Source organism: Dendrobates tinctorius, unplaced genomic scaffold (assembly GCF_039654945.1).
Source record: "Dendrobates tinctorius isolate UK_male_01 unplaced genomic scaffold, ASM3965494v1 ptg000147l, whole genome shotgun sequence".
NCBI classification, from domain to species: Eukaryota; Metazoa; Chordata; class Amphibia; order Anura; family Dendrobatidae; genus Dendrobates; species Dendrobates tinctorius.
In genome coordinates, this window is record NW_027361814.1 from 11,249,349 (window position 1) to 11,276,353 (window position 27,005).

General features: G+C 45.5%; 2 protein-coding genes across 8 annotated transcripts in view; one reads left to right on the top strand and one right to left on the bottom strand.

Moving 5' to 3' along the window:
• The window catches only part of LHPP (phospholysine phosphohistidine inorganic pyrophosphate phosphatase), a 23,072-nt gene extending 17,776 nt beyond the window's left edge, over positions 1-5,296 (bottom strand). For 2 of the 4 annotated variants that reach the window (XM_073546420.1, XM_073546419.1), the window contains exon 1: positions 5,114-5,296. In XM_073546420.1, the coding sequence (XP_073402521.1) occupies positions 5,114-5,232 (119 nt within the window). In that variant the 5' untranslated portion in view covers positions 5,233-5,296. Of the gene's footprint in view, positions 1-1,523; positions 1,586-5,113 lie in introns of those variants that run through there. The other 2 variants (XM_073546418.1, XM_073546421.1) reach the window with 2 other exon arrangements.
• Positions 1,701-26,394, top strand: NKX1-2 (NK1 homeobox 2). Of its 4 annotated transcripts, none has more exons than XM_073546422.1 (4): positions 1,702-1,822; positions 8,262-8,371; positions 16,406-16,589; positions 24,605-26,394. In XM_073546422.1, the coding sequence occupies exons 3-4, from the start codon at positions 16,433-16,435 to the stop codon at positions 25,177-25,179; spliced, it is 732 nt and encodes a 243-aa protein (XP_073402523.1). In that variant the 5' UTR covers positions 1,702-1,822; positions 8,262-8,371; positions 16,406-16,432; the 3' UTR covers positions 25,180-26,394. The 4 variants fall into 4 exon arrangements, 2 of the variants coding, with proteins under 2 accessions (XP_073402523.1, XP_073402524.1); XM_073546423.1 differs by lacking the exon at positions 1,702-1,822 and adding an exon at positions 5,881-6,050; XR_012220423.1 differs by lacking the exon at positions 16,406-16,589 and having other exon boundaries at positions 24,605-24,741.
• Positions 26,395-27,005: the final 611 nt, after the last annotated feature.

Genomic DNA, 27,005 nt, shown 5'->3' on the forward strand with positions numbered 1-27,005 from the left:
ATTTAGTGTTTTGTGAGTTTTTCTGTGTCTGGGGCTTCTCTTCTATGGGGATGATCCGCTATGTAGCGTCATTACATTGTAAGTGTAATTCAACTAAAGACTTCTGTAAAGACTACTGAACATTTTAAAAGACAAATAGCAATAAATTCCAAGCCGGACGCCCCGGGCGCAGACGGCCCCCTGCGGAGCGGGATCATTTTATGGGAGATGTGTAGGCTTTGTGGTACCAGGGTCTTGTCCTGCCTGGTGGGGCACCGCCCGGACACCCGCCACCAGCTGCTCACTTCTCCAGTCACTTTCAGAATTTTATGGCAGGTTGTTCAGACAGAAGTTGTGTGCAAATCTCCAAGAATACGCTGTAAGTGTCCACCCAGCCGGCCATTCACACGCAGGAGGGAGCAGATAGAAGAAGGTCCTCTCCTGCTGTCCTCTATTGATCAGGCACACTTCCCAATGAAAACATTCATTCTACACACTTGTCACTACAAAGATCAGAGACAACGAGGTAAAGAACGGACACAAGCACACGTCTGTTATTAAAGGGAACCTGTAACCTCGTTTTGCCGCTATAAGATGCGGCCACTGTCTTTCAGGGCTTATCTACAGCATTCTAAGATAAGAAAAATAAGTTTTATTATACTCACCCGGGAGCGGACCGGGTACGATAGGCAGGTCCCAGGTCCGGCGCCTCCCATCTTCATGCGATGTCCTCATCCTGATTGCTTCGTGCTGTGCTCCTGCGCAGGCGTACTGATCTGCCCTGTTGAGGGCAGAGCTAAGTACTGCAGTGCGCGGGTGCCGGGAAAGGTCAGAGAGGCTCAGCGCCTGCGCACTACAGTACTTTGCTCTGCCCTCAACAGGGTAGATCAGTACGCCTGCGCAGGAGCCCAATGGCCTGGGAGTGACAATGCAAGCAGGTGGGCAACGGTGCATGAAGATGGGAGGCGCCGACCCAGGACCTGCAACACCCATCGGACCAGGACCTGCGACACCCATCGGACCAGACCGCCCCCGGGCGAGTATAATAAAACTTATTTTTCTTCTCTTGCAGGTTGGATCAGGGGCACATATACAGCATTGCAAAATGCTGTAGATAAGCCCCGAATGGCGGTAGCCACGTCTTATAGCGGCAAAACGAGGTGACAGGTTCCCTTTAAGAGTTTTAAACTTTCATTTTTTTATTTGCTCAGTATGGAAAACTATGAAACTTTGCAAATCACTTTATTAGGCGATTTGTCATAATTCCTGTAAAAAAAAAATATACATGTAAGTGGCTTCCAAAATGTTGCTTTTCCCCCAGTGTATTTACCTGCCTTCATCTGCCTTGACACCAGAACGTATTCATTTGGAGTACAGATGATGGCAGTGATGGGTCAACACCTGTCTCCTCTCTGAGTGTCCTAATTTCCAGCAGCAGCTAATGTGCTAAGCTGACAAATCACTGCCATCATCTGTACTCCTATCCACATTTTTAACCTCTTAATATATTGCAGTCATCATATTATGTAGCACTGTGTACTTACAATTGCTCATTTTGCCTTTCTATCCAACTAAGTTTTCTCTTTTCCATTAGGTCTATAAAATCACGTGATTAAAAACTGACTCGCTCAATCCTTCTAAGCTCTATGTAGAAACAGAAGGTCAGTTTTCCCTGTATGAGTCATAAGTCACTGCAAAAGTACCTGGCATTGGGAAGGAGCGGAGCAGCTGGGTCAGGAGGTGAAGAGGGGAATGATAAATGCAGGGACAAGAGACTTCCTGTTTCTACATAGAGCAGAGAAAAGAGAACTATTATCTGGATAGAAAGGCAAAGTGAACAATTGTAAGTACACCGTGCTGTATAATATGATGATTCCAATATATTAAGAGGATATAAACTTTGATGGGAGGAGGAGGAGGGCTTCTTTAATGCAGCTAAAGGCAGGCAAATAGGCGGGAAATACTGAGGCTTGGAAGCTGCTTTCATGGAATTTTTTTTTTTTTTTTTTTTTACAAGAATGAAGAGAAATCCTCTAATAAAGTTTTGTAACTTTCCATGCTGGACAAAAATAAAGATATAAATATATATATAAAAAATAAGATTTAGTTACTCTTACAAGTTCTAAAATCCTTTCTACACTGGCCCCGGAGACCCATGGGCTCCTTACTGATCTTCTGTAGGTCTTTGGCTTCATATGGAAGGACAGCGATCTCCTCCACTTATTTTACTTAGAGCCGCATTCACATGCCCCTTAGATTAATAATGGCCAGATCTTCGGACCATCAGACATGTATGGGTTCTTCCAAACTCTCATCCGACAGCAGATATAAGGGGAGGGGGGGGGCAGTTTTCGGTATTCAAATTTCGACATGCTCTACTCTTTTGTTCTCGGGGGACATATGAGCCATACTTGACAAATCTCCCCGAAATTTTAGGACACTCAAGTACAGAGTAGAGACCTTTCAGACAAGCTGACAAATTTCCTGGGTGCTGTGAATGTCCCACTTATATGAATGTGGCTTGAAAAAAGGTAACATTTCTATGATATGACACGTGATGGCACCAAATAAACCTCAATTACATATAACAGGATTCTCCGGCAGATTCTGAGGGATATGACGGTCAAGTAACCATAAGTATGCGATTTGTACACTCTCGGCCACATTCAGACTAGAGGTGTCCGGCACGTCTAGTTGGCACGGGACCACATGTATGTACAGTATATCACATACATGCAGCCACGCGCTTGCACGCTCCCAGGGCCGTGACTGTAGACTTGAACCCCAAGCATGAACAACCCCTTTAAAGGGAATTTGTCAACAGAAAATGACTTATTATATAAATCAGTTTTTTAAAAAATATATTTTGCAATTCTTTTTCTCATATCATGATCTGTTTTTAAAAAAAAAAATAAAAAAGTACTAAATGAAAATAAAAAATAAAGTAATCTTGCAATTTTCACAATGGGCGCTGAGGCTATTTTAGACTCACGCTTACTGTCCTTTCAGGAACAATTTTCAGAAATCTCACTATCATCACAGACAGGAATACAATGACAAGTCACACCTCTATTTCCCTAACTGATGTGTCACCGCTCCATTTCCAATGCTGTCTGATTCTTCCACCGGTCTCCATACTTCCTGCTACGCATGAACAGACAAGTGACCACTGCAGCCAATCATTGGCCTCAGTGGTGACCCAGGTGCGACTGCTGTGGCTGGTGATCGGCTGCAGTGGTCACATACCAGTATGGACTAAAAAGGAAGTAGATTGTCCCACGGCTCAGGTGCTGGTATCACTGCTCAGTGCTATCTGTGGATCGTCAGTCACTGCGTGCTCCTCTATATATAGACCTATGTACTAAGTATAGCTGCCACCTGCCATGCCAGACACTTCCAGACTTACAGCCGCTGCCCATCATGGAGGCGATCACAAGCCAGCTCCTTCTCTGACACCTTTTTTAACTCAAATGCCCAAAGTCAGACACAGTGACTGATAGCAGCATGAAAGATGCATGCTTCGCCCATGACATAAATCCTCATACACGGTGATGTGCTGCAGACTTGTTCTGTACAGGGACCTACCAATCAGCGGAAGTCACCCGCAAGAGATTCGGAGCCCCACAGCATGGTACACCATGTAGTGGCCGTTCTCCGGTACTGCAACACCGCTGCTCCTATGCACAATATGATCTGAACTGCAGTACTCACGAATGGCCACTACACGGTGTATGGCGCTGTGGTGTCTCATCATCAGCTGATCGGCGGGGGGGGGGGCTGCCTCCCACCGATCTGACACTGATAACCTATGGGCAGAAGGCTGCCTGACGAAGCCATTATAAGGACCGTTCACTCAGTCAAAAGTGACCAATTATTTGCTGTCATTTCACTCCCACTGCTCCCCTGATCATTCCATTATTTTTTTTTTTTTAAATTCAGTCATTTAGATCTAGAGATGAGGACCTTTTTATTTAGTACAATTTTTATGGTCTTTACGAGGAGGTGTGGTTCACAGTAATTTAAGACACGCCCCTGAGGATCTAGCTAGCCACACCCCTTAATAAAAACCCTAACAATAACACTAAATAAAAAGGCCCATATCTCTGGAACAGTATGGCGGATTTACAAAAAATACTCAGCAATGGGCATAAACTAAGAGCAAAACTGACCACTTCGGACTTGTTGGCAGGTCGTCTTTAAAGGATTATTCCCAAGACAGTAAGTTATATGCTATCCACAGGATAAGGGATATCTTATAGATTGCTGGGGGTCTGACTGCTGAGACCCCCACTGATCCTGAGAACGGACCAGCAGAGCCCCAGCTCCATTCATTGTCTATAGGACTGCAGGCAATGGCGGAGAGCTCTACCTTCTCTGGGAGCCCCATAGACAATGAATGGAGCAGAGGTCATGCACGTTCTCAGGATCGATGGGGGTCCCAATGGTCGGACCTCCCACTATCAGTAGGTTATCCTCTATCCAATGGAAAGGAGGTAACTTACTCTTTGGGGAATAATTCATTCATATATCACAAAAACATTTGAAAATGCAAAGTTTTGCTGCAGATTTGCTGGAGGTTTCACTCTCTGGACTAAAAGGGGTGTAATCTACTGGGAAATTAGGGATGAGAGGGTCTGTGATGGGGTATAATGGGGTCCATCCATGTGACCCTAATGTCCTGGTGGTCTTGTTAGGGGGATGATGAGCTGCAGCAGCTATGATGGCGCGGTAGCGGGGGTCTAGGTGGGCGAACAGTGGTCAAGTATGGACAGGGGAGGACATAGGGCCCTTAGACTGAGTGTTAGGGGTCAGCTGTAAGGGGTCGGGCAGAAGGGAGGACAGGTATCACTGTGGATGGGTAATACAGAACTATGGAGAGCAGTAATAGGAAACCATCTGTGCGCTGATGTTCTAGGGGTCATGGATAAATCGCAGCTTAGTAGGACGTGTAGAATATCTATTGCTGGGGAATTGCATTTATGCCGATCCTGTAACGACTAGATTGTAAGAACTTGATCGCACAGACAGGTGACGGCGACATTCACCTGCAGATAAGCCCCGCCCCTTCGGATGACTCCAGCCCCGCCCCATCACTTCCACACCACGCCCCCCGGCTGCCGTGCACGCTGCTCACCTGCTGACCGCCTCGGTAGAGCCGGTTATGGCGGCGCCCCCCGCAGGGCCGCCGCTGTCATACAGGACCCCGCTGACGTCCAGCAGCACCGCCCGGACCCCGCTGGTCCAGGACGCCATGTCCAGGTTTTCCGACTCCAAGCTAGTAAGACCACGCCCACGTATGACGCATTGCAGCGGGGCATCATGGGACGTGTAGTTCCGAGGCCGACATAGAAGTTCCTTGTTGTTTGGGTCTTGTTGCTGGAAGATGATCAGGAGAAAGCAATCAATAACCGAGAGCAGCGGGAATAAAATAAACCAAATCTGACCGGGGGATGAGGTTTCTATGAAGACGCAAAGTATTAAAAAAAAAAAATTAGTAACTTTTTCTTTCTTTTGAGATTTTGCAGCCCAGGAGCCTCCTGTGTGCCCTCCATCACCCTACACCACCCCCGTCCAGGTAGATGTCAGCTGCAGTGCTACTGCTCCATGGCGTTCCTATACGTCATAGTCTGTCACCCCAAGTTTAGACATTAAACTCAGCCAATAGCCTTGTAGGAGATGGAGCAACAACCCAAAAAAAATCATTCTTTTTAATCTGCTCCTCCATTGCCCCTAAAAAACAACATTAATGTAGTATGCAAATGAGCCTGTTCAGTGCACCCTCAGCAGGGCTCAATGCCTCAGCGGGCGATCCACACACTTATTGGGTTAGTTCCAGTCCTTAGATGTTAATTGGTCGCTGGCCTACCCCGAGCCTGCACTGTCTGCATGTCGCCTCCTCTATGCCTGTGCAGGAGAGGGCACACCGATCGCTCGCTGCTGACACTGCTCGTCTCCTCTGCTGTCATTGTGATGTAATGACGTGCAGGTGCTGAGTGTGTCACCACGGAACAGACGGACCAACAGTTAAAGGGAGGTTTATTTACAGGGATGTAAACTGGCAATAGAACAGTGTGAGTATTGGAAAAGTGAAACAGGTTATCAGATATGAGCAGTCATAACAGTGTCTCTTGGAAAGAACTTATCAGTCTGAAGGGGACATGATTGAAGGGTCGAACTTCTCCCACGTTGGTACCGAACAACAGCAGCACTTGTCGTCTCCAGTCTCTGTGAACTCTGTGGTCTTTACTAATCCCCAGCCAGGGTCTCAGGGGTTACTGCGGGAGCCGGAGGGGATACGAGGCAAATGAGGTCCCCTCTGCTCCGAGTCCTTCACTCCCACACTACAGTTTAGTCTCTCCACAGGGGCGCGGGGGAAACTGTCTCTGCACGGGGCACAGTCTCTGCACGGGGGTCAGGACACACCTCAACTGTCACTGCTGACTCCAGCTTCACGTAGTCACGGGCTACAGTCTCTCTGTGCGGTCCCCCGGCCTTTGCCTTCTGAACGGGAGCTCTCTATCCCCCGGTCTGCGGCTGCGTCTTGTCCTGACCGCTGCCCTGAGGTCTGCGCGCCCACTTCTGCCCCTCTCTGCTTCCTTCCTGTGCAGCACCACTTCCTCCTCCCCACTGCTACTGACAGGCCCCTGATGCAGTCGGTCCAGGTCCAAGAGTCTTCCCCCTGGCAACCCTACTGCGCAGCTATATGGTTCCGGGCATGGAGCTGAGGAGGTAAACCCTTTCTTGTCCTTATGCTTCACCCCCTTACAAGGAGAGCGCACACAGATAACTCTCTCCTCACTGCTGACATTGCTTGTCTCCTGTGCTATTACTTCAGTGCAGGAGAGAGTACACAAATTATTCTCTGCTGCTGACAATGCTCGTCCCCTCTGCTGTCATTTTGGTGCAGGAGAGAGCACGCAAATCACTCTCCTCGCTGCTGACAATGCTCGTCTCTACTGTCACTTCAGTGGACGAGAGATGACACAAATCACTCCTCACTGCTGACATTTCTCATCTCCTCTGCGATCACTTCAATGCAGAAGAGAGCACACAAATCACTCTCTCCTCACTTCTGACATTGCTCGTCTCCTCTGCTATTCAGTGCAGGAGAGATGACACAAATCACGCTCTGCTCGCTGCTGACAATGCTCGTCCCCTCTGCTGTCATTTTGGTGCAGGAGAGAGCACACAAATCACTCTCTGCTGACAATGCTCGTCTCCTCTGCTATTACTACAGTGCAGGAGAGAGCACACAAATCAATCCTTCCTTGCTCCTTACATTATTTCAAGATAGTAGGATTTTTTATCCACCAGCAGAGATTCAATTGAGCAAATGGATGAAATATAACTTTTAATCAAAAAGGTTTAAAAATTCATACACAAAACAAACATCACCCTTGTGACTAAATCAAAAACCACAAAAAAAAAAAAAAGTAAGACACTTTTTGTGGTTTTTGATTTTGTCACAAGGGTGATGTTTGTTTTGTGTATGAATTTTTAAACCTTTTTGTTTAAAAGTTATATTTTATCCATTTGCTCAATTGGATCATTACATTATTTATAGCTGTGCAGCGATGTCAGCAGCGAGGAGAGAGAGATTTGTGTGCTGTATCCTGCACAGAGACAAGAGATCACATAACAGAGGCCAGCGCTGTCAACCAACATAGAAACAATAGTCATCTAAATAAGTGGGTGGAACGGTGCACCGAGGCATTTAGCCACTCCAAGGGTGCACTAAGCACTTGCATTTGCATATTAAAATAATGTTATTTTGGAGGGCAGCAGAGGAACAGAATAAAAAAAGAAAACAAGAACGATTTTTATTGCTGCTACATCTCCAACAAGGCTATTGGGTTAGTTTGAAGTGTAAATTTGGGGTGACCGACACCCTTTAAATCGACTTACATTTCAGGCTTTAGGAAGCTGATTACTTTCCTCCATGTAGGTACAAGCCGCACAATGTCAGTTTCTGGGCTTGATGTCTATGTCTAATAATGAATCCGACCAGCCGCACCTTTGAAGGCCAAACCGCGCCGCGCTCCGTTATCAGCCCAAGCCACACGCTGAGAGTATTGATTTCAGCTTGCTCTAGTCATCAGGACAGGTCGGGGGGTGATGTACACCCTGGATCAAAGCAATTTAAAGGCTTCACGGGGACAGAATATTAATGGTGATGAAGAAGATGGAAGGAAAATATGAAATAAGAAATGAAACAGAAAAAAATACAAGTACGGTAATTAATATAATAACTAACATTTCTTCTAAATCGTTGTTTCCTTAAGGACTGGTAGAAGTGAGATCTACAGAGTCTTTCCTGGGGACGGTACCAGATTGGAGCACCGAAATGTACTCATATAAAGTAGCAGAGACTTGGATACACAGGAGATCTGGGGTAAGGTACAGGTGGAGCAGGGTGTATTGCAGCAATATCTGTCTTATATTGCAGCTGTGATTAGTTTAGCTGTCACTTTTATAGGATACTAGCTGAAGAGCCCGGCGCTGCCCGGGCATAGTAACTAACTGTGGTTAGTTATAGCAAATTATAATTATCCTCCATCCCATAGTCCCGTTCCCATATTCCCATCATACATATCCGCCATCCCATAGTCCCGTGCCCATATTCCCATCATACATATTCGCCATCCCATAGTCCCATGCCCATATATATACCCATCATACATATTCGCCATCCCATAGTCGAGTGCCCATATGCCCATCACACATCCTCCATCCCATAGTCCCATGCCCATATACCCATCATACATATCCTCCATCCCATAGTCCTGTGCCCATATACCCATCACACATCCTCCTTCCCATAGTCGAGTGCCCATATACCCATCATACATATCCTCCATCTCATAGTCCCGTCCCCATATACCCATCACACATCCTCCATCCCATAGTCCAGTGCCCATATACCCATCACACATGCTCCATCCCATAGTCAACCATTATGACATCATAATGAGCGGCGGGGCTTGCAACCTATGATGACATCAGCATCGCCATGGCAACCATTATGACATCATAATGAGGGGCGGGGCTTGATACACACACACTTTTTCCCCATTATGTAGATAGGGGCAAAATTGTTTGATGAATTGGAACGCGCAGGGTTAAAATTTCGCCTCACAACATAGCCTAGGACGCTCTCGGGGTCCAGACGTGTGACTGTGCCAAATTTTGTGGCTGTAGCTGTGACGGTGCGGATGCCTATCCCGGACATACACACATACATACACACATACATACATACATACATACATACACACATACATACATACATACACACACACATACATACATACACATACATACACACACTTGAGCTTTAAAGGGAGGATTCACCCTATACCATCGATTCACGCGACCTCGGTAGAGATCTGTGCTCTTTGACCCTCACCGATCGCTAGAACATGACATGTCAGATGATGTTTTAAAGGAGTTCTCCCACAAAGGGCAACAATCATCCATCCGCAGGATACGGGATAAAAATATGATCGCTGAGACACTAATATTGGGACCCTTAACCGATCACAAGAACAGGGGTCCAGAGTGCCCCATTACTCCTCCATACACCACCGCTGGCAGTGTGAATAGAGCACGATCATATGGGTATCCAGCGATGTGTCACTTACTGGGCTGCTTGCTGTAGTTTTGATAAAATCACTGTTTTATTAGCAGGAAATTATCACTGGAGGCCTAGTAAACCTGCTGCCAGGGAGTAAAATCTTGCCCCCACCATTGATTAACAGCTTTCTGCCTATGCACAGTGTACACAGCTGCCAATCAGTGGTGTGAGCAGGGTTTACAGGGCTCAGCATTTGAGCACCACTAGATCTGCAGCAGGGAAAACTGTGATTTTATCAAAACTGCAGCAAGCAGCCCAGCTGGTGACACATCGCTGGAATCAAGGTCTCTGCCTTTACATTATTCTGTTCTCAGATAGGGTAGATAAAATCTGGTACCAGATTCTTTAAAAAGAGCAAAATACTCATCTTACTGATCCCCTACTGCGATGATACAGATTTCCACCGGTCCCCACTTCCTGCTGATGTCCTATCTCAAGGACCTGGGTCACCACCATGACTGCTGCAGTTGATTGCTAGCCACGGGGGTGATTTATACCAGCTGAAAGTAGAGACCTATAGGAAATGGGCGACATCAGAACAGGAGCAGCGGAGGATCTGTAAGGGGAGTACTGCTTCTTTTAATATGTAAAATATGACGCCCATATGACTGGGATTCGAAAAACATGTCTGCTATCTTCCAAAAACAGCGCCACATCTGTCCTCAGGCCATGTGTGGTATCGCAGCCTAACTTCACGTAAGCAAATGAGCTGAATTTCAGCACCAGGCACAGTCTACCTATTAGGCTGGGGGTAGATAACTTCGGTAGGGGGACATAAGGATTGCAATACTGTGACATCCCATCTAATGTCTGCCAGGGGGATGATCTTACAACTTAATGCGATCTCAATCGGACAGTCAGAAAAAAATCCAACTCTTCAATTGTTGGCTGCAAGTGACAAGTTGCCATAACAGACTGCAGTACTAGTGAGTGTATTTTTATTTTATTTTTTATTTTACTGCCAAGTTACAGCCGTAGATGAGCCGCTGTACAGTATATCACAGGAAAATTGTGCACGTTATTAGGTCACTTGGCTTGTCTGAGACTTAAGGCCCTTTTACATTTAGCGATGCACCAGCGATCCAACCCGGTACTGTACATCACATGCAGTTCTGCTGCGGATCCGCAGGGCCAAATCCACTGCAGAATCCGCACTGTGTGCACATAGCCTTAGGCTATGTTCACACGTTGCGTTTTTGTTGCATTTTTTTTTTCCCATAGGTAAAACCTGCTCTTTGTAAGCAGCTTTTTTACTGCCAAGAGAGCAGGTTTTACCTTTGGAAAAAAAATGCTGTATTTTTTTTGCTGCGTTTTTCTTTCCTCTTGTTCATGCCGTTTAGATTTACTTTCCCCAAAAAATCATGATGCAACTTCCTTAAGGTTCTTGCACCCAAAACGCAGCAAAACCTGATATCTGCGTGTTTTTGCTGCGTTTTTGCACTAACCCATTACTCTCTATGGGTGAAATAATGCTACAAAAAACGCTGGACGAACTGACATGCTGCAGTTTGCAAAATCGCAACAGTTTTCCAAATTGGTGAGGAAAAATAAAACAATGTGTGCGTGAGATTTCTGAATTGTCATAGCTTTTGCTGGGACTGTAAAACGCAGCTTAAAATTTGCATTAAAAAGCTGCAACAATGCCCAGTGTGAACACAGCCTTTAAGGGGATTTCCACCTTTGTTTTAAAAAAAACAAACCATATACTATTCTTTACTCATCTTCCCCAGGTCCAGCTCTGACTCTCCACCACTGCCTCTGATGTCTGGTATTGTCTACACCGCTGGTGTCACGTCGACAACACTGCAGCCAATCATTGAGCTCAACAGCTCTGGTAACCGTGGATAGCATATGACGCTCAGAGCTGCTGAGCTCACTGATTGGCTGCAGTGCTGTGGAAGGGATGTCGGTGCTACAAACAGGGCCGACGTTAGGGGCAGGCAGACTAGGCAGCTGCCTAGGGCCCCCACTCCCCCAGAGGCCCCCAGTTAGGGGCATGTCACACAGTCCCTATGTGGCCCATGAGGCAGGGGAGCCTGCCTGCCGCCAGCACCGACTCCCCCCGCCACCACATTGAACTATACGCCGGTACAGTTCAAAGCAAAGATGGAGGAGAGAGCATCAGCTGACGCTCTCTCTCCCATCATTCCCCGCTCTGCCTGTGAAACTGCGGGTGCGCGATGATGTCATCACACACTCACTGTGTGCCAGGCAGTGCAGCCGCTGAGACAGGAGCCAGGAGCAGCGCGGGCACGAGGAGAGGTGAGGAGTGTGGTTTTTTAATTTTTTAATGTAACAGTGAGTACTGGACTCTGGGGCCATTCTGGGGGGGGAGGGGTTATATTCTAAGTGTTGTGCTGCATACCATGTGGTGTTGTGATATATACTATGTAGTGCTGTGCTATATACTATGTGGTGCTGTGCTATATACCATGTGGTGTTGGGCTATATACTATGTGGCTGTGTTATATACCATGGGGGGGTACTTTATACATTATATTCTATTGGGGAGGCTGTGTTATATGATATGGGGGGCTACATTATATTCTATGGGGAGGTGGGCTGTATTATATTCTATGGGGGGGCTATATTATATTTAATATATTCTATGGGGGTGATTGCATCATACTATATGAGCGGGCTGCATAATACCGTCTTTCCCCGAATATAAGACACCCCCGAATGTAAGACGTACTAGGGGAATAATGGGGGATGACTAATGTAAGACATCCCCCGTTTATAAGACATAGCGGATCAGCGGTGCCCCGAAAGTAAGACGTTGTGCGGTACCGGTATAATGCATTAGGTTTAACATACCAGTACCGGTGCCTGTGTCCCCCTGTGTCCCCCGGGCAGAAGTCAGGGCCTCTCTGATTGGCCCAGCGGCTTCTGTGAGCCCGCCCGCCGGCCGCCGCCCTGACGTCACCGCTCATTGGCCAGTGTCCCCCTGCACGAGGAAGAAGAAGCCTGCCCTGCCCTTTCCCGCACCGCAGAGGAATCACCATCCGGTAAGCAATGGCTGTGGGATACTGTACCATACCGTAATGGCAGGCTGTGGGATATTGTACAATGGCAGGCTGTGGGATACTGTACAATGGCAGGCTGTGGGATACTGTACAATGGCAGGCTGTGGGATACTGTACAATGGCAGGCTGTGGGATACTGTACAATGGCAGGCTGTGGGATACTGTACAATAATGGCAGGCTGTGGGATACTGTACAATGGCAGGCTGTGGGATACTGTACAATGGCAGGCTGTGGGATACTGTACAATGATGGCAGGCTGTGGGATACTGTACAATAATGGCAGGCTGTGGGATACTGTACAATGGCAGGCTGTGGGATACTGTACAATGGCAGGCTGTGGGATACTGTACAATGGCAGGCTGTGGGATACTGTACAATAATGGCAGGCTGTGGGATACTGTACAATGGCAGGCTGTGGGATACTGTACAATAATGGCAGGCTGTGGGATACTGTACAATGGCAGGCTGTGAGATACCGTACTGTAATGGCAGCAACCCTTCTGTATGGCAGGCTGCTGTGGGATACTGTATGGGACTGTATGGGTGACTGTGATACGGAACCATAAGCAATGCTTATACGCTATATTTTTGCCCCCAGACATGAGTGGTTCCGGTCCGAGTAAAAGGAAGAGCTACTCTGTGGAGTATAAAAAAGCCATGGTTGAAGAATCTTGGGGCAAAAATGTAGTGGAGTTCTGCAAGGAGAAGATGTTGGATCACCGACTGTTCCAAAAATGGCGTGCAGAATACACTAACCTGAGTGAGAAAGCGGAGAGTGGAATGGCTAAAAGGCGTAAGGTTGGATGTGGTCGGCAGCCAATGTATCCCGAGCTGGAAAGCCTGGTGTGTGAGTGGGTTGCTGACAGGAGAGCGAAGACATTGGTGGTGACCAGGGCTCAGATTCAGGAGTATGCCCTTGCTGTGGCACCACAGTTTGACATTACCCCTGAACAATTCAAGGCGTCACAGCACTGGGTGGATAACTTCATGGAACGCAATGACCTGTCTCTGAGAAGATCCACGACCCTCTTTAGGCTGGAAGATGCAGAGATTGTGAAACGTGCATTTGCCTACAAGATGTTTGTGGATGACACTGACTTCTCCAAATACAATCTTTGCCACATGATCGCCATGGATGAAACTGCTGTGTTCATGGGCCAAGCAGCTCAAACCACCGTTGATCAACGAGGTGCCTCCTCAGTGTACGTTCCCTCCACCGCTTATGAAAGTGCACGTGTCACCTGCATTTTGGCGATTCGTCTGGATGGCACTAAAGTCACACCTTTGCTGATTTCAAAGGGCAAGAAGGACAAGATAGAGCGGGTTTCTGGTATTTATGTGCTGGAAACGGAAAAAGCCTGGGCCACACAAGCGGTTATAAGGAAGTGGCTTGATTTAATGCTGCCGCTTGTTATGCGATGGAGCAAAAGAGGGATGCTGATCTGGGATGCAGCCAGCACACACCGGGCTAAAGACATGAAAAACTTCCTTCATGAGCGACGTATCGACCAGATCATGATTCCGGCAGGGATGACGGCTTATCTCCAGACTCTGGATATCGCCATAAACAAGCCCTTCAAGGACAATCTGCGTGCGGAAATCAATGACTACATTGAAAACCGTATGGAGAGGAACGTACGTGGGAACTTTGTTAAGCCAAAACTGCCTGAGATTGTGAACTGGGTGAAGAATTCATGGGATAAGATCAGTGACACCTGCATTGAAAATGCACTGCGAGCTGGCTACCTGGACAAGGCCTGCTCATTTCAGGACAGTGCCATTGCTACCCATGAGAGATATGGGCCAATGATTCAGGCGGAAATGGATTCCCGAGAGTCCCAAGAAAATCCACAGGAACCTCAGAGTGTGGATGTTTACGATGATGTTCCTGAAGATGATGACATGGTTGTCATCGAATAAATCTTGTTTTATCTTCCAGTATAACTTATTCAGACTGTTCATTGTTACCGTTTTTCATTGTTTTAAATGTTTTACATGTTATACATGGAAATACCGTCATGATACGGTTGTAACAAGACATTCTTGGCACTTTCTTGGGCACTTGGTTTAATAAAACTGTTTTGTGGTGAACACCACACTGTTCAGCTTGTTAATAAATGTTATTTTTTGGTTAAAACAAAAATTGTCATTTTTTTTTTCTAATATAAGACATACCCCGAAAGTAAGACATAGTGGGACTTTTGGGGGTCAAAAGAATGTAAGACACTGTCTTATATTCGGGGAAACACGGTACTATATGAGAAGGCCTCATTGTATTCTATTGGGGCTGCATTATATTCTATGGAGGGCTAGATTATATTGTATGGGGGATTCATTATACTTTATGAGGGGGCTACATTATATTCTATTGGGGTTGCATTATACTATTTGAGGAGGGCTACATTGTATACTATGGAGGGGCTACATTATACTATATAAGGGGCTGCATTATATTCTATGGAGAGGCTGCATTATATTCTATGGGGGGTTACTTTATATTGTATGGCGGGGCTGCATTATACTCTTGGATGGCTGCATTATACTATATGTGGGCTGTATTATACTGTATCAAGGACTATGGGGAATACATTATACTATATGAAGAACTATGGAGTGCATTATACTATGGGAAGTGAATTGTACTACATGGATGACTGGTGGTGCATTATACTATATGGAGCACTATGAGGAGTGTATTATACTATATGGAGGACTGAGTAGTGTATTATACTATATGGAGGACTATGGGGAGTGTATTATACTATATGGAGGACTGAGAAGTGTATTTTAATATATGGAGGACTGTGGGGAGTGTACTATATGGAGGACTGAGGAGTGTATTATACTAGCAACGGAGACTCATCACTGGACCTGGGCAGGGTGAATAAAACACAGTTTGTTTAAAAAAATAAATAAACTGAATCTGGGATAGAGATTTTCCAAAAGTGGAAAACCACAATACTGTGGATTCCGATACTGCCTTGCAAAACTTTTACCCATCAGCTCACAAGGTGCAGGAGAGCAGCAAAATGATTTCATTATTTGTAAATATTGATACAAAGTTTCGAATTGTTCTGAAAAGTAACATTTCCCCGTAATAATTGTGTCCATTTGTCACTTTCGCATGTGACACGGCTCCATCCGTTACCCTCGCTGTAAAGATCGATGGGAGCGACCTGTTTTGTTTTCTTTGTGAATTATTTAGAATCCGCATCAATCTGTAACCGGAGAACAATGACCCCTTAATGTCTGTTTTAATCTTTACCTTGAAATTCACATTATAACTAACCAACCAACGCTAATTTGAAGAGTGAGGCCAAATGGATGAGGAATTAAATGGATGATTGGGATGATGGGCAGATGGGAGATGAAAGAGCGGAATGACAGGATGGGGTAGTGTAAGTGCACGGTAATTGTGGCTATGAAAGAGCACAATAGTAGGACACCAAGGACAAATAAATGGACTGGGTACCAGGATAAATAGACTTCTCCTCTCCTCCCCTTGTCTTGTTGTCATTCCAGTTTAGTGTCTTCTCCTCCCCCCCTGTTTCTCATGGCTGCTATGTCTCCTCCTTTATGGGATGCCCACTAAGCCAGAGGCTCCTACCTCACAGAAAGAGTAGCCATCATACAGAGGAGACACCGAAGGGCTTCTGAGATCACACTGACTACAAACTATAGTTTCCAGACTCATCCTACTGAAAGGAAAAATTAAAATTCTAATCCCTCCACAAGTCACTGAGGAATTTCCGGAACTCCCTGTAGGACACATCGGACATCACCTAGAACATAATGGGGATGTTCAACTGCGACAGTGGGGACGAAAAGATGAACTCCGCTCCGAAACATCTTCATACACCTTTCTCCATTGTGGACATCTTGAGTCAAGCCAAGGACAAGAAACCAAGGGAGAGTTCTGAAGAGAGTAAGACAGGGGATGAGGATGCAGGTGAGAGGAGGTGGAGAAGATGATGATCTTCTCCTGTATCTTCAGGGGGGGGGGTTCAGATTTTTGGTATAATTTTATTCACTTTTAAAAGTTTTTGTAGCTTTTTTCATATGGCCATATGATATGTTCAGGTGTATAGATCCATATCAAATGCACCGTAAACAATGAGGGTTTTTTTTCTGGGGTTTCGGTGATTTTTTTGGAGTGTCAAAACATCACATTATCCGGTAGGCGTTTTTTTTGAGCGGAAACTCTTTAAATCTCAAAACTCCTCATAAACTTGGGGGTTTCATCTCAGTTTCTGCTCCAAAAACTCTGCTAAAAAACTCACGTGTGCACATAACTGGCTACTCCACAACAAATGAGAAATTCAACAAAAAAAAAACTAATGTAACCAAAAAATAAAAGTAAAAATCACCAGTCAAAGTCGGTATTTTTTAAAAGGGTTAAATAACTTGTTGATCACAAACTTTTGTAAAACTTTTGACAGTTTTAAACCTGGTGGTGCTGGGACTTTTAGATTCTCAATAGTGAGAGAGAGACAAAGGTTAACTATTTGACCATTTCATTTAAAATACATATATATATATACCGTATATGACTTTCATAATGAGTTTCCTGATAACTGGTTACATTTATCCTTCTGACTTTACTATAGGTGAAGAAAAATTGGGATAGTAATCAACAAAATTGCAAATGTTTCAGATCTGATTCCAGTTTATTATTGGTCACTAGTTAGAATTTTTCAGTTTCGAGCAAAGCAAACGATGTCTGTATGGGGGGATATCATTCCGCTGTGTCTGTATGGGGGGATATCATTCCGCTGTGTCTGTATGGGGGGATATCATTCCGCTATGTCTGTATGGGGGATATCATTCCGCTATGTCTGTATGGGGGGATATCATTCCGATATGTCTGTATGGGGGATAACATTCTGCTATGTCTGTATGGGGGATATCATACCGCTATGTCTGTATGGGGGATATCATTCCGCTGTGTCTGTATGGGGGGATATCATTCCGCTATGTCTGTATGGGGGATATCATTCCGCTATGTCTGTATGGAGATTATCATTCCGCTATGTCTGTATGGGGGGTATCATTCCGCTATGTCTGTATGGGGGATATCATTCCGCTATGTCTGTATGGGGGGATAACATTCCGCTGTGTCTGTATGGGGGGGATATCATTCTGCTATGTCTGTATGGGGGGATATCATTCCGCTATGTCTGTATGGGGGATATCATTCCGCTATGTCTGTATGGGGGATATCATTCCGCTATGTCTGTATGGGGGATATCATTCCGCTATGTCTGTATGGGGGGATATCATTCCGCTATGTATGGGGGATATCATTCCGCTATGTCTGTATGGGGGATATCATTCCGCTATGTCTGTATGGGGGGATATCATTCCGCTGTGTCTGTATGGGGGATATCATTCCGCTATGTCTGTATGGGGGATATCATTCCGCTATGTCTGTATGGGGGGATATCATTCCGATATGTCTGTATGGGGGATAACATTCTGCTATGTCTGTATGGGGGATATCATACCGCTATGTCTGTATGGGGGATATCATTCCGCTATGTCTGTATGGGGGATATCATTCAGCTATGTCTGTATGGGGGGATATCATTCCGCTATGTCTGTATGGGGGATATCATTCAGCTATGTCTGTATGGGGGGATATCATTCCGCTATGTCTGTATGGGGGATAACATTCTGCTATGTCTGTATGGGGGATATACCGCTATGTCTGTATGGGGGATATCATTCCGCTGTGTCTGTATGGGGGATAACATTCCGCTATGTCTGTATTGGGGATATCATTCTGCTATGTCTGTATGGGGGATATCATTCCGCTATGTCTGTATGGGGGATATCATTCCGCTATGTCTGTATGGGGGGATATCATTCCGCTGTGTCTGTATGGGGGATATCATTCCGCTATGTCTGTATGGGGGATATCATTCCGCTATGTCTGTATGGGGGGATATCATTCCGATATGTCTGTATGGGGGATAACATTCTGCTATGTCTGTATGGGGGATATCATACCGCTATGTCTGTATGGGGGATATCATTCCGCTGTGTCTGTATGGGGGGATATCATTCCGCTATGTCTGTATGGGGGGATATCATTCCGCTATGTCTGTATGGGGGATAACATTCTGCTATGTCTGTATGGGGGATATACCGCTATGTCTGTATGGGGGATATCATTCCGCTGTGTCTGTATGGGGGATAACATTCCGCTATGTCTGTATTGGGGATATCATTCTGCTATGTCTGTATGGGGGATATCATTCCGCTATGTCTGTATGGGGGATATCATTCCGCTATGTCTGTATGGGGGGATATCATTCCGCTATGTCTGTATGGGGGGATATCATTCCGCTATGTCTGTATGGGGGATATCATACTGCTATGTCTGTATGGGGGGTATCATACCGCTATGTATGGGGGATATCATTCCGCTATGTCTGTATGGGGGATATCATTCCGCTATGTCTGTATGGGGGGATATCATTCCGCTATGTCTGTATGGGGGATAACATTCTGCTATGTCTGTATGGGGGATATCATACCGCTATGTCTGTATAGGGGATATCATTCCGCTGTGTCTGTATGGGGGATGTCATTCTGCTATGTCTGTATGGGGGATATCATTCCGCTATGTCTGTATGGGGGGATATCATACCGCTATGTCTGTATGGGGGGATATCATTCCGCTATGTCTGTATGGGGGATAACATTCTGCTATGTCTGTATGGGGGATATCATCGCTATGTCTGTATGGGGGATATCATTCCGCTATGTCTGTATGGGGGGGATATCATTCTGCTATGTCTGTATTGGGGATATCATTCCGCTATGTCTGTATGGGGGATATCATTCCGCTATGTCTGTATGGGGGGATATCATTCCGCTGTGTCTGTATGGGGGATATCATTCCGCTATGTCTGTATGGGGGATATCATTCCGCTATGTCTGTATGGGGGGATATCATTCCGATATGTCTGTATGGGGGATAACATTCTGCTATGTCTGTATGGGGGATATCATACCGCTATGTCTGTATGGGGGATATCATTCCGCTGTGTCTGTATGGGGGGATATCATTCCGCTATGTCTGTATGGGGGATATCATTCAGCTATGTCTGTATGGGGGGATATCATTCCGCTATGTCTGTATGGGGGATAACATTCTGCTATGTCTGTATGGGGGATATACCGCTATGTCTGTATGGGGGATATCATTCCGCTGTGTCTGTATGGGGGATAACATTCCGCTATGTCTGTATTGGGGATATCATTCTGCTATGTCTGTATGGGGGATATCATTCCGCTATGTCTGTATGGGGGGATATCATTCCGCTGTGTCTGTATGGGGGGATATCATTCCGCTATGTCTGTATGGGGGATATCATACTGCTATGTCTGTATGGGGGGTATCATACCGCTATGTCTGTATGGGGGATATCATTCCGCTATGTCTGTATGGGGGGATATCATTCCGCTATGTCTGTATGGGGGATATCATTCCGCTATGTCTGTATGGGGGATATCATTCCGCTATGTCTGTATGGGGGATATCATTCTGCTATGTCTGTATGGGGGATATCATTCCGCTATGTCTGTATGGGGGATATCATTCCGCTATGTCTGTATGGGGGGATATCATTCCGCTATGTCTGTATGGGGGGATATCATTCCGCTATGTCTGTATGGGGGATATCATACTGCTATGTCTGTATGGGGGGTATCATACCGCTATGTATGGGGGATATCATTCCGCTGTGTCTGTATGGGGGGGATATCATTCCGCTATGTCTGTATGGGGGATATCATTCCGCTATGTCTGTATGGGGGGATATCATTCCGCTATGTCTGTATGGGGGATAACATTCTGCTATGTCTGTATGGGGGATATCATACCGCTATGTCTGTATGGGGGATATCATACTGCTATGTCTGTATGGGGGGTATCATACCGCTATGTATGGGGGATATCATTCCGCTGTGTCTGTATGGGGGGGGATATCATTCCGCTATGTCTGTATGGGGGATATCATTCCGCTATGTCTGTATGGGGGGATATCATTCCGCTATGTCTGTATGGGGGATATCATTCTGCTATGTCTGTATGGGGGATATCATTCCGCTATGTCTGTATGGGGGATATCATTCCGCTATGTCTGTATGGGGGGATATCATTCCGCTATGTCTGTATGGGGGGATATCATTCCGCTATGTCTGTATGGGGGATATCATACTGCTATGTCTGTATGGGGGGTATCATACCGCTATGTATGGGGGATATCATTCCGCTGTGTCTGTATGGGGGGGGATATCATTCCGCTATGTCTGTATGGGGGATATCATTCCGCTATGTCTGTATGGGGGGATATCATTCCGCTATGTCTGTATGGGGGATAACATTCTGCTATGTCTGTATGGGGGATATCATACCGCTATGTCTGTATAGGGGATATCATTCCGCTGTGTCTGTATGGGGGATGTCATTCTGCTATGTCTGTATGGGGGATATCATTCCGCTATGTCTGTATGGGGGGATATCATACCGCTATGTCTGTATGGGGGGATATCATACCGCTATGTCTGTATGGGGGGATATCATTCCGCTATGTCTGTATGGGGGATAACATTCCGCTATGTCTTTATGGGGGATATCATTCCGCTATGTCTGTATAGGGGATATCATTCCGCTGTGTCTGTATGGGGGATGTCATTCTGCTATGTCTGTATGGGGGATATCATTCCGCTATGTCTGTATGGGGGGATATCATACCGCTATGTCTGTATGGGGGGATATCATACCGCTATGTCTGTATGGGGGGATATCATTCCGCTATGTCTGTATGGGGGATAACATTCTGCTATGTCTGTATGGGGGATATCATTCCGCTATGTCTGTATGGGGGATATCATTCCGCTATGTCTGTATGGGGGGATATCATTCCGATATGTCTGTATGGGGGATAACATTCTGCTATGTCTGTATGGGGGATATCATACCGCTATGTCTGTATGGGGGATATCATTCCGCTGTGTCTGTATGGGGGGATATCATTCCGCTATGTCTGTATGGGGGATATCATTCAGCTATGTCTGTATGGGGGGATATCATTCCGCTATGTCTGTATGGGGGATAACATTCTGCTATGTCTGTATGGGGGATATACCGCTATGTCTGTATGGGGGATATCATTCCGCTGTGTCTGTATGGGGGATAACATTCCGCTATGTCTGTATTGGGGATATCATTCTGCTATGTCTGTATGGGGGGATATCATTCCGCTATGTCTGTATGGGGGGATATCATTCCGCTATGTCTGTATGGGGGATATCATACTGCTATGTCTGTATGGGGGGTATCATACCGCTATGTATGGGGGATATCATTCCGCTATGTCTGTATGGGGGATATCATTCCGCTATGTCTGTATGGGGGGATATCATTCCGCTATGTCTGTATGGGGGGGATATCATTCCGCTATGTCTGTATGGGGGATATCATTCCGCTATGTCTGTATGCGGGATTTCATTCCGCTATGTCTGTATGGGGGATTTCATTCCGCTATGTCTGTGTGGGGGATGTCATTCCGCTATGTCTGTATGGGGGATGTCATTCCGCTATGTCTGTATGGGGGGGATATCATTCCGCTATGTCTGTATGGGGGGATATCATTCCGCTATGTCTGTATGGGGGGATATCATTCCGCTATGTCTGTATGGGGGATATCATTCCGCTATGTCTGTATGGGGGATATCATTCCGCTATGTCTGTATGGGGGATATCAATTCTAAAGCTGCAGAACCTCTTTGCCTATACAGTGAAACTTCTTCAAAAGACCACCGCTGTGAGAAGACCACCCCATTATCCAGACCGTGATATATTCTTTTCAATGAAAGGTTTTATGATATGTTAGGGGGGTCTTGGGATATCCGGATATCGTTACTGCAGGGTCTGGATGCATTTTTTTCATCTAGGCACTTGGTATATTAATGAGGTCATTCCCATCCCAAATTCTCCTCTGGGACATACAGTCAGATTTTTGGGATTCCTAACTTATAATGAGTTTCGTAGCCACCTAGGTTAATGTTTCTGTAAGGTGCTGATATACAGAGGAGTATTTTCGGGGATATAAAATATTCTAGTAATTTTTATCCCAGACCTGGGTGACATCACTGGGTATAAGGCGAAAAGCAGATTAATAAGGCATGCCGATCACCCAGAGCCGGGGGGCCCCAGTAATTGCTCTGGCCCCTGTGGGAAGCAGGGGCAAGTCGCTTTAGTAGTAAGGCTGCTGGTCCCTGGCAGTGATCAATATCCCATTACTGGTGGCTGCCTATCTCTGAGCACAGGCGTCCTGTCTGATGAGAAGCCCCTGTATTACAGAAATGACAGCTATCGATCTAATCACTGGCCGGTCACTTCATCTGGGCACGGAAGCCGGTAATTTCTTCTTAATAACCCTGGCTAATAAAACCCGCCAGTCTGTGCTCAGCTTGTCTGCCACATGTGAAAGCCACAGGTCACGGTTTTGACACTTGTAGCATAGGTATATAATAGGGAGATGCTTATGCTGATGTGTGGAACTACAAGTCAGAGGATGCCCCGACAGCTTCTCAGAGTCATTTGGCTACAGCACTTGAATCATTGGTTCTGTACGCTTTATGGCCAATGTGAACATGCGTTTATGTGCTGCATGTATACCAACTCAAACCAAGCTCCATTTTTGTGTCTTTTTTTTTAGCTCTTGAATCATGTATGGATATTCTTAAGAACTCAGGTGGTGAATAAGGAGAAATGGGAATAAAAAATGAATATAGGATGATCACTATAGGGCTGTGCTCCATCCCAGCATAGCGCAAAAGTAATGTAACATCAATGAACAAGCCACAAAAAGTAAGAACTTTTTGCCGCTTGCTCGTCGCAGGCCCGGTTCCTTGCAGATTTCATCATATTTGCTGAGAAAAAATCCCTCACCAAGTAGTGGTATTTCTTCTGGAAAAATGGTGGACCCCCTGATGGTATCCCATAGACCCCATTACAGTCAGTATTTATATAAAGGAGTTGTCTGGCCTTAAGTACAATGTGACTGCAGACTTGTGAAGCTTCACAGCGCACGCAATTCTTCAGCACTGCGAGTCTGACTGCGAGTATGTGATTTGCATGCGTGCGATCACATGCCGACTAGACGTGCCCGGCCTCGCTCCGGATAAGTCTAGTCGGAATGTGGCCGGAAGTATGCAAACCGGTCTCAAGACCACACACACCACAGTGAACACGATGTGAGGGTTCACAAGTCTACAGATACATTGAGCGACTGCAGACTAGTAGTCTAAGGCCGGACAACCCCATTAAGGGAGCTGTAAGGTCCTGTTTACATTTTTTACACTCTTTTAACCATCACCTCACGAAAGATCTCTATGGGTGAGTTTAGCATGTACATTTAGAGCTAAATGTAGGCAGAAAATGTGATGAGACCATAGCCTGAGATGTCTTTATAGGGTTCAGTTTTCTTTGTCCATAGATCCATTTTGGCATTATGTACCGTGCAATAAATAACTAATTTGCTGCTGACAGTATACAGCGCAGCAATAGGAGTGCTGCGTCCAGGAGGGCCACCTTGTGGTTGTAATTGTGTGCTGCATGGGAGAAATGTTAGTACTGAAATCCAAATATTACCATTTAATGCACCGAACCTCAGCCGCATATAGTTTGGCAGTGGTCTTAATTTTTACAATAGCCTTCATTTTGTGAAATTACACCCCTTGCATTTTTATAGGATCAGAAAGATCTATAGAATATATATGGTATTCCTACAGCAGTAGCCTTCTGGCACACATTTATGCTTTTACTATGCTTTATACACATTCTTACTGTTGTGAGCTGTCTTGGAGGAACTGTTGTGCTTCTGTCATTTCCAGTTTATGAATCATACTTATGGTTGTCCTTTTTTTTTTGGTTCTTACAAACGACAGATGAGAACGTCCCCTCTGTGGACATTGCTGCCGGAGTTGGAAATGATGTCGGATCATCTACTTCCCATAGAATAAAGGAACTGGATGAAGGAGATTCAGTAGATAGGGAGGATCAGAAAGACCGCAGACCTCCGGTGGCCAGTTCTAAGCCCAGGCGGGCACGTACTGCCTTTACTTATGAACAACTGGTGGCACTAGAGAGCCGCTTCCGCAGCAGCCGCTACCTGTCGGTGTGTGAGAGGTTAAGTCTGGCATTGACCCTTCACTTAACAGAGACCCAAGTCAAGATCTGGTTCCAGAATAGAAGAACTAAGTGGAAGAAGCAGCAACCGCCGGGAAGTTCGGAGGGCAGAGGATGTGGCACTCACAATTGTTCAAGTCCTGGTCAACAGTTTCTTCCACCACTCCCAGCCTTCTCCTGCCCTGTGCAGCTTCCATCCAGTACAAACCACCATTTACCTCCATTCCCAAGACTTTTCTTCTCTCCTTCCTCCAACAATCTGCCGCTTGCACCAACATGCCCACTTCCCCAGCTTGTACATTCGGTTGGCCTCGTATCTTTCTATGGCCGCTAGTGACCAAAGCAACTCATGGATTTAGAGGTCCTTCTGGCTGTTGTGATGCTACAACTTGCCAACTTCTCCATCCCGTTGGTCATGCTGGAAGTTGTACAGTCATCGTTTCAGAGCGGCAGACGGGATGTGCAACCGATCGATATCTTCCTTCAGGCTTGATATGCAATATCCTCCCTCGTCAGGTGAGAAGGCCAAGCTTTTAGCACTTTTATCAAGGGCGGACATATCATCGGTGCAACCTGGGCAGATGCCCAATAAATAAGGAGGCCGCTACCACTATCACCTACAAAACAGGTGCAATTCTGCATTACCATGAGATATTTGGGCATCATAAACGGACCACCATTTCACCGAGCGGGAGGAAGACCACCATCGAGTTAGGGAACGATTGGTTGTTCCCTACATCCGACTTTCATGGTCCATGTTGTCCTCATAGGCATTTACAAGGCCATTGAGTTCAGGTCAGAAGACCCCCTAGCCGGTCAGGACACTGTGGTCTGTACACACACTGTGAAAATTGAATGTGTGAAACCGGCTTTAAAGATAAACCGTCGATTTAAAAATTTTTTCATACATCAGTAATGCAGTTGAAAATAAGAGACTATGTAATAAATCTTATCAGATAAAATCTGCTTCTTTCTCCTCCTGGACCGATCATTCATTCTCAAAGTTCTCAATTCATAGATAAAATCTGTCTTTATTAAATAGAGAATTTCCCATTACTGAGATAGGAGATGACGGTTGGTGCTTTTAAAATTCTACGGAGAACTGTGACGTTTCAGGAAAACTTACAGCACAATGTCTGTGCCTCTAGCTCCTCCCCTCTACATTCTCCATCAAATTTTATGAACACCAACTATCATCTTCTAGCTCAGCAATATAATAATAATTTATTAATTAATAATTTAATACTAATTTTTTTTATTTATATAGCACTAACATATTCTGCCGCACTTTACATTTAAAAATGAAAATCTGTCAGATTTTACCCCTGAAATGGGAATGAAAGATCAATCCAGGAGGAGAAAGAAGCAGATTTCTCTGATAAGATTCATTACAGGGTTTATTATTTTCATGGGGACTATTGATTTATAACACTTAAAATGACGGTTACGTTTTAATGATTCGTCTCATTTCAAGCCTTATTTCTGGAATTGTTAACATCTGTAAATTTACATTTATTAATATTAAAGCATAAAACTTGTGCCAGTGCTACATATTGTGAGGGTATACATGTAGTAAGGAATAATGACTTCTATCAGCCCAGAATGGGGTCCACAGGGATTGTACACTGTCGCAGCCATGACACATTCCCTTATCAGACTTACGTGTCTGCCGAGATATGATTGCTTGAAGTTACAAGTCCAATGCCTGAGTCTGCACCGACTCCTACAATGTGCTGTGAATTGATATTCATTAAACCATTGATGTCCTAGATATAGAGATTTATACATGGACATAAAGGTTTAAGATATTTGGGTCCGCACAGGAATCCAAATGCCACACGTCACCCCGTGAGTTAAAAAAAAAAAAAATGCAATGGTGGAAAAAGTTTTAAAATGGGAAAGTCCTCATTCAGATGTATATTTGACACGGATTATATATTATTGCACAGTTTATGTGTTAAGGCCGGGATCACACATGCGAGAAACTCAGACGAGTCTCACATCTTAATATCTGGCACTGCCGCCGGCACTCGGGATCGGAGCGTGCAGCCGCATAGAAGTACATGGAGCCACATGCTCCTGAGTGCCGGCGGCAGTGCCAGATATTAAGATGCGAGACTTGTCTGAGTTCCTTGCATGTGTGATCCCGGCCTTAATTTG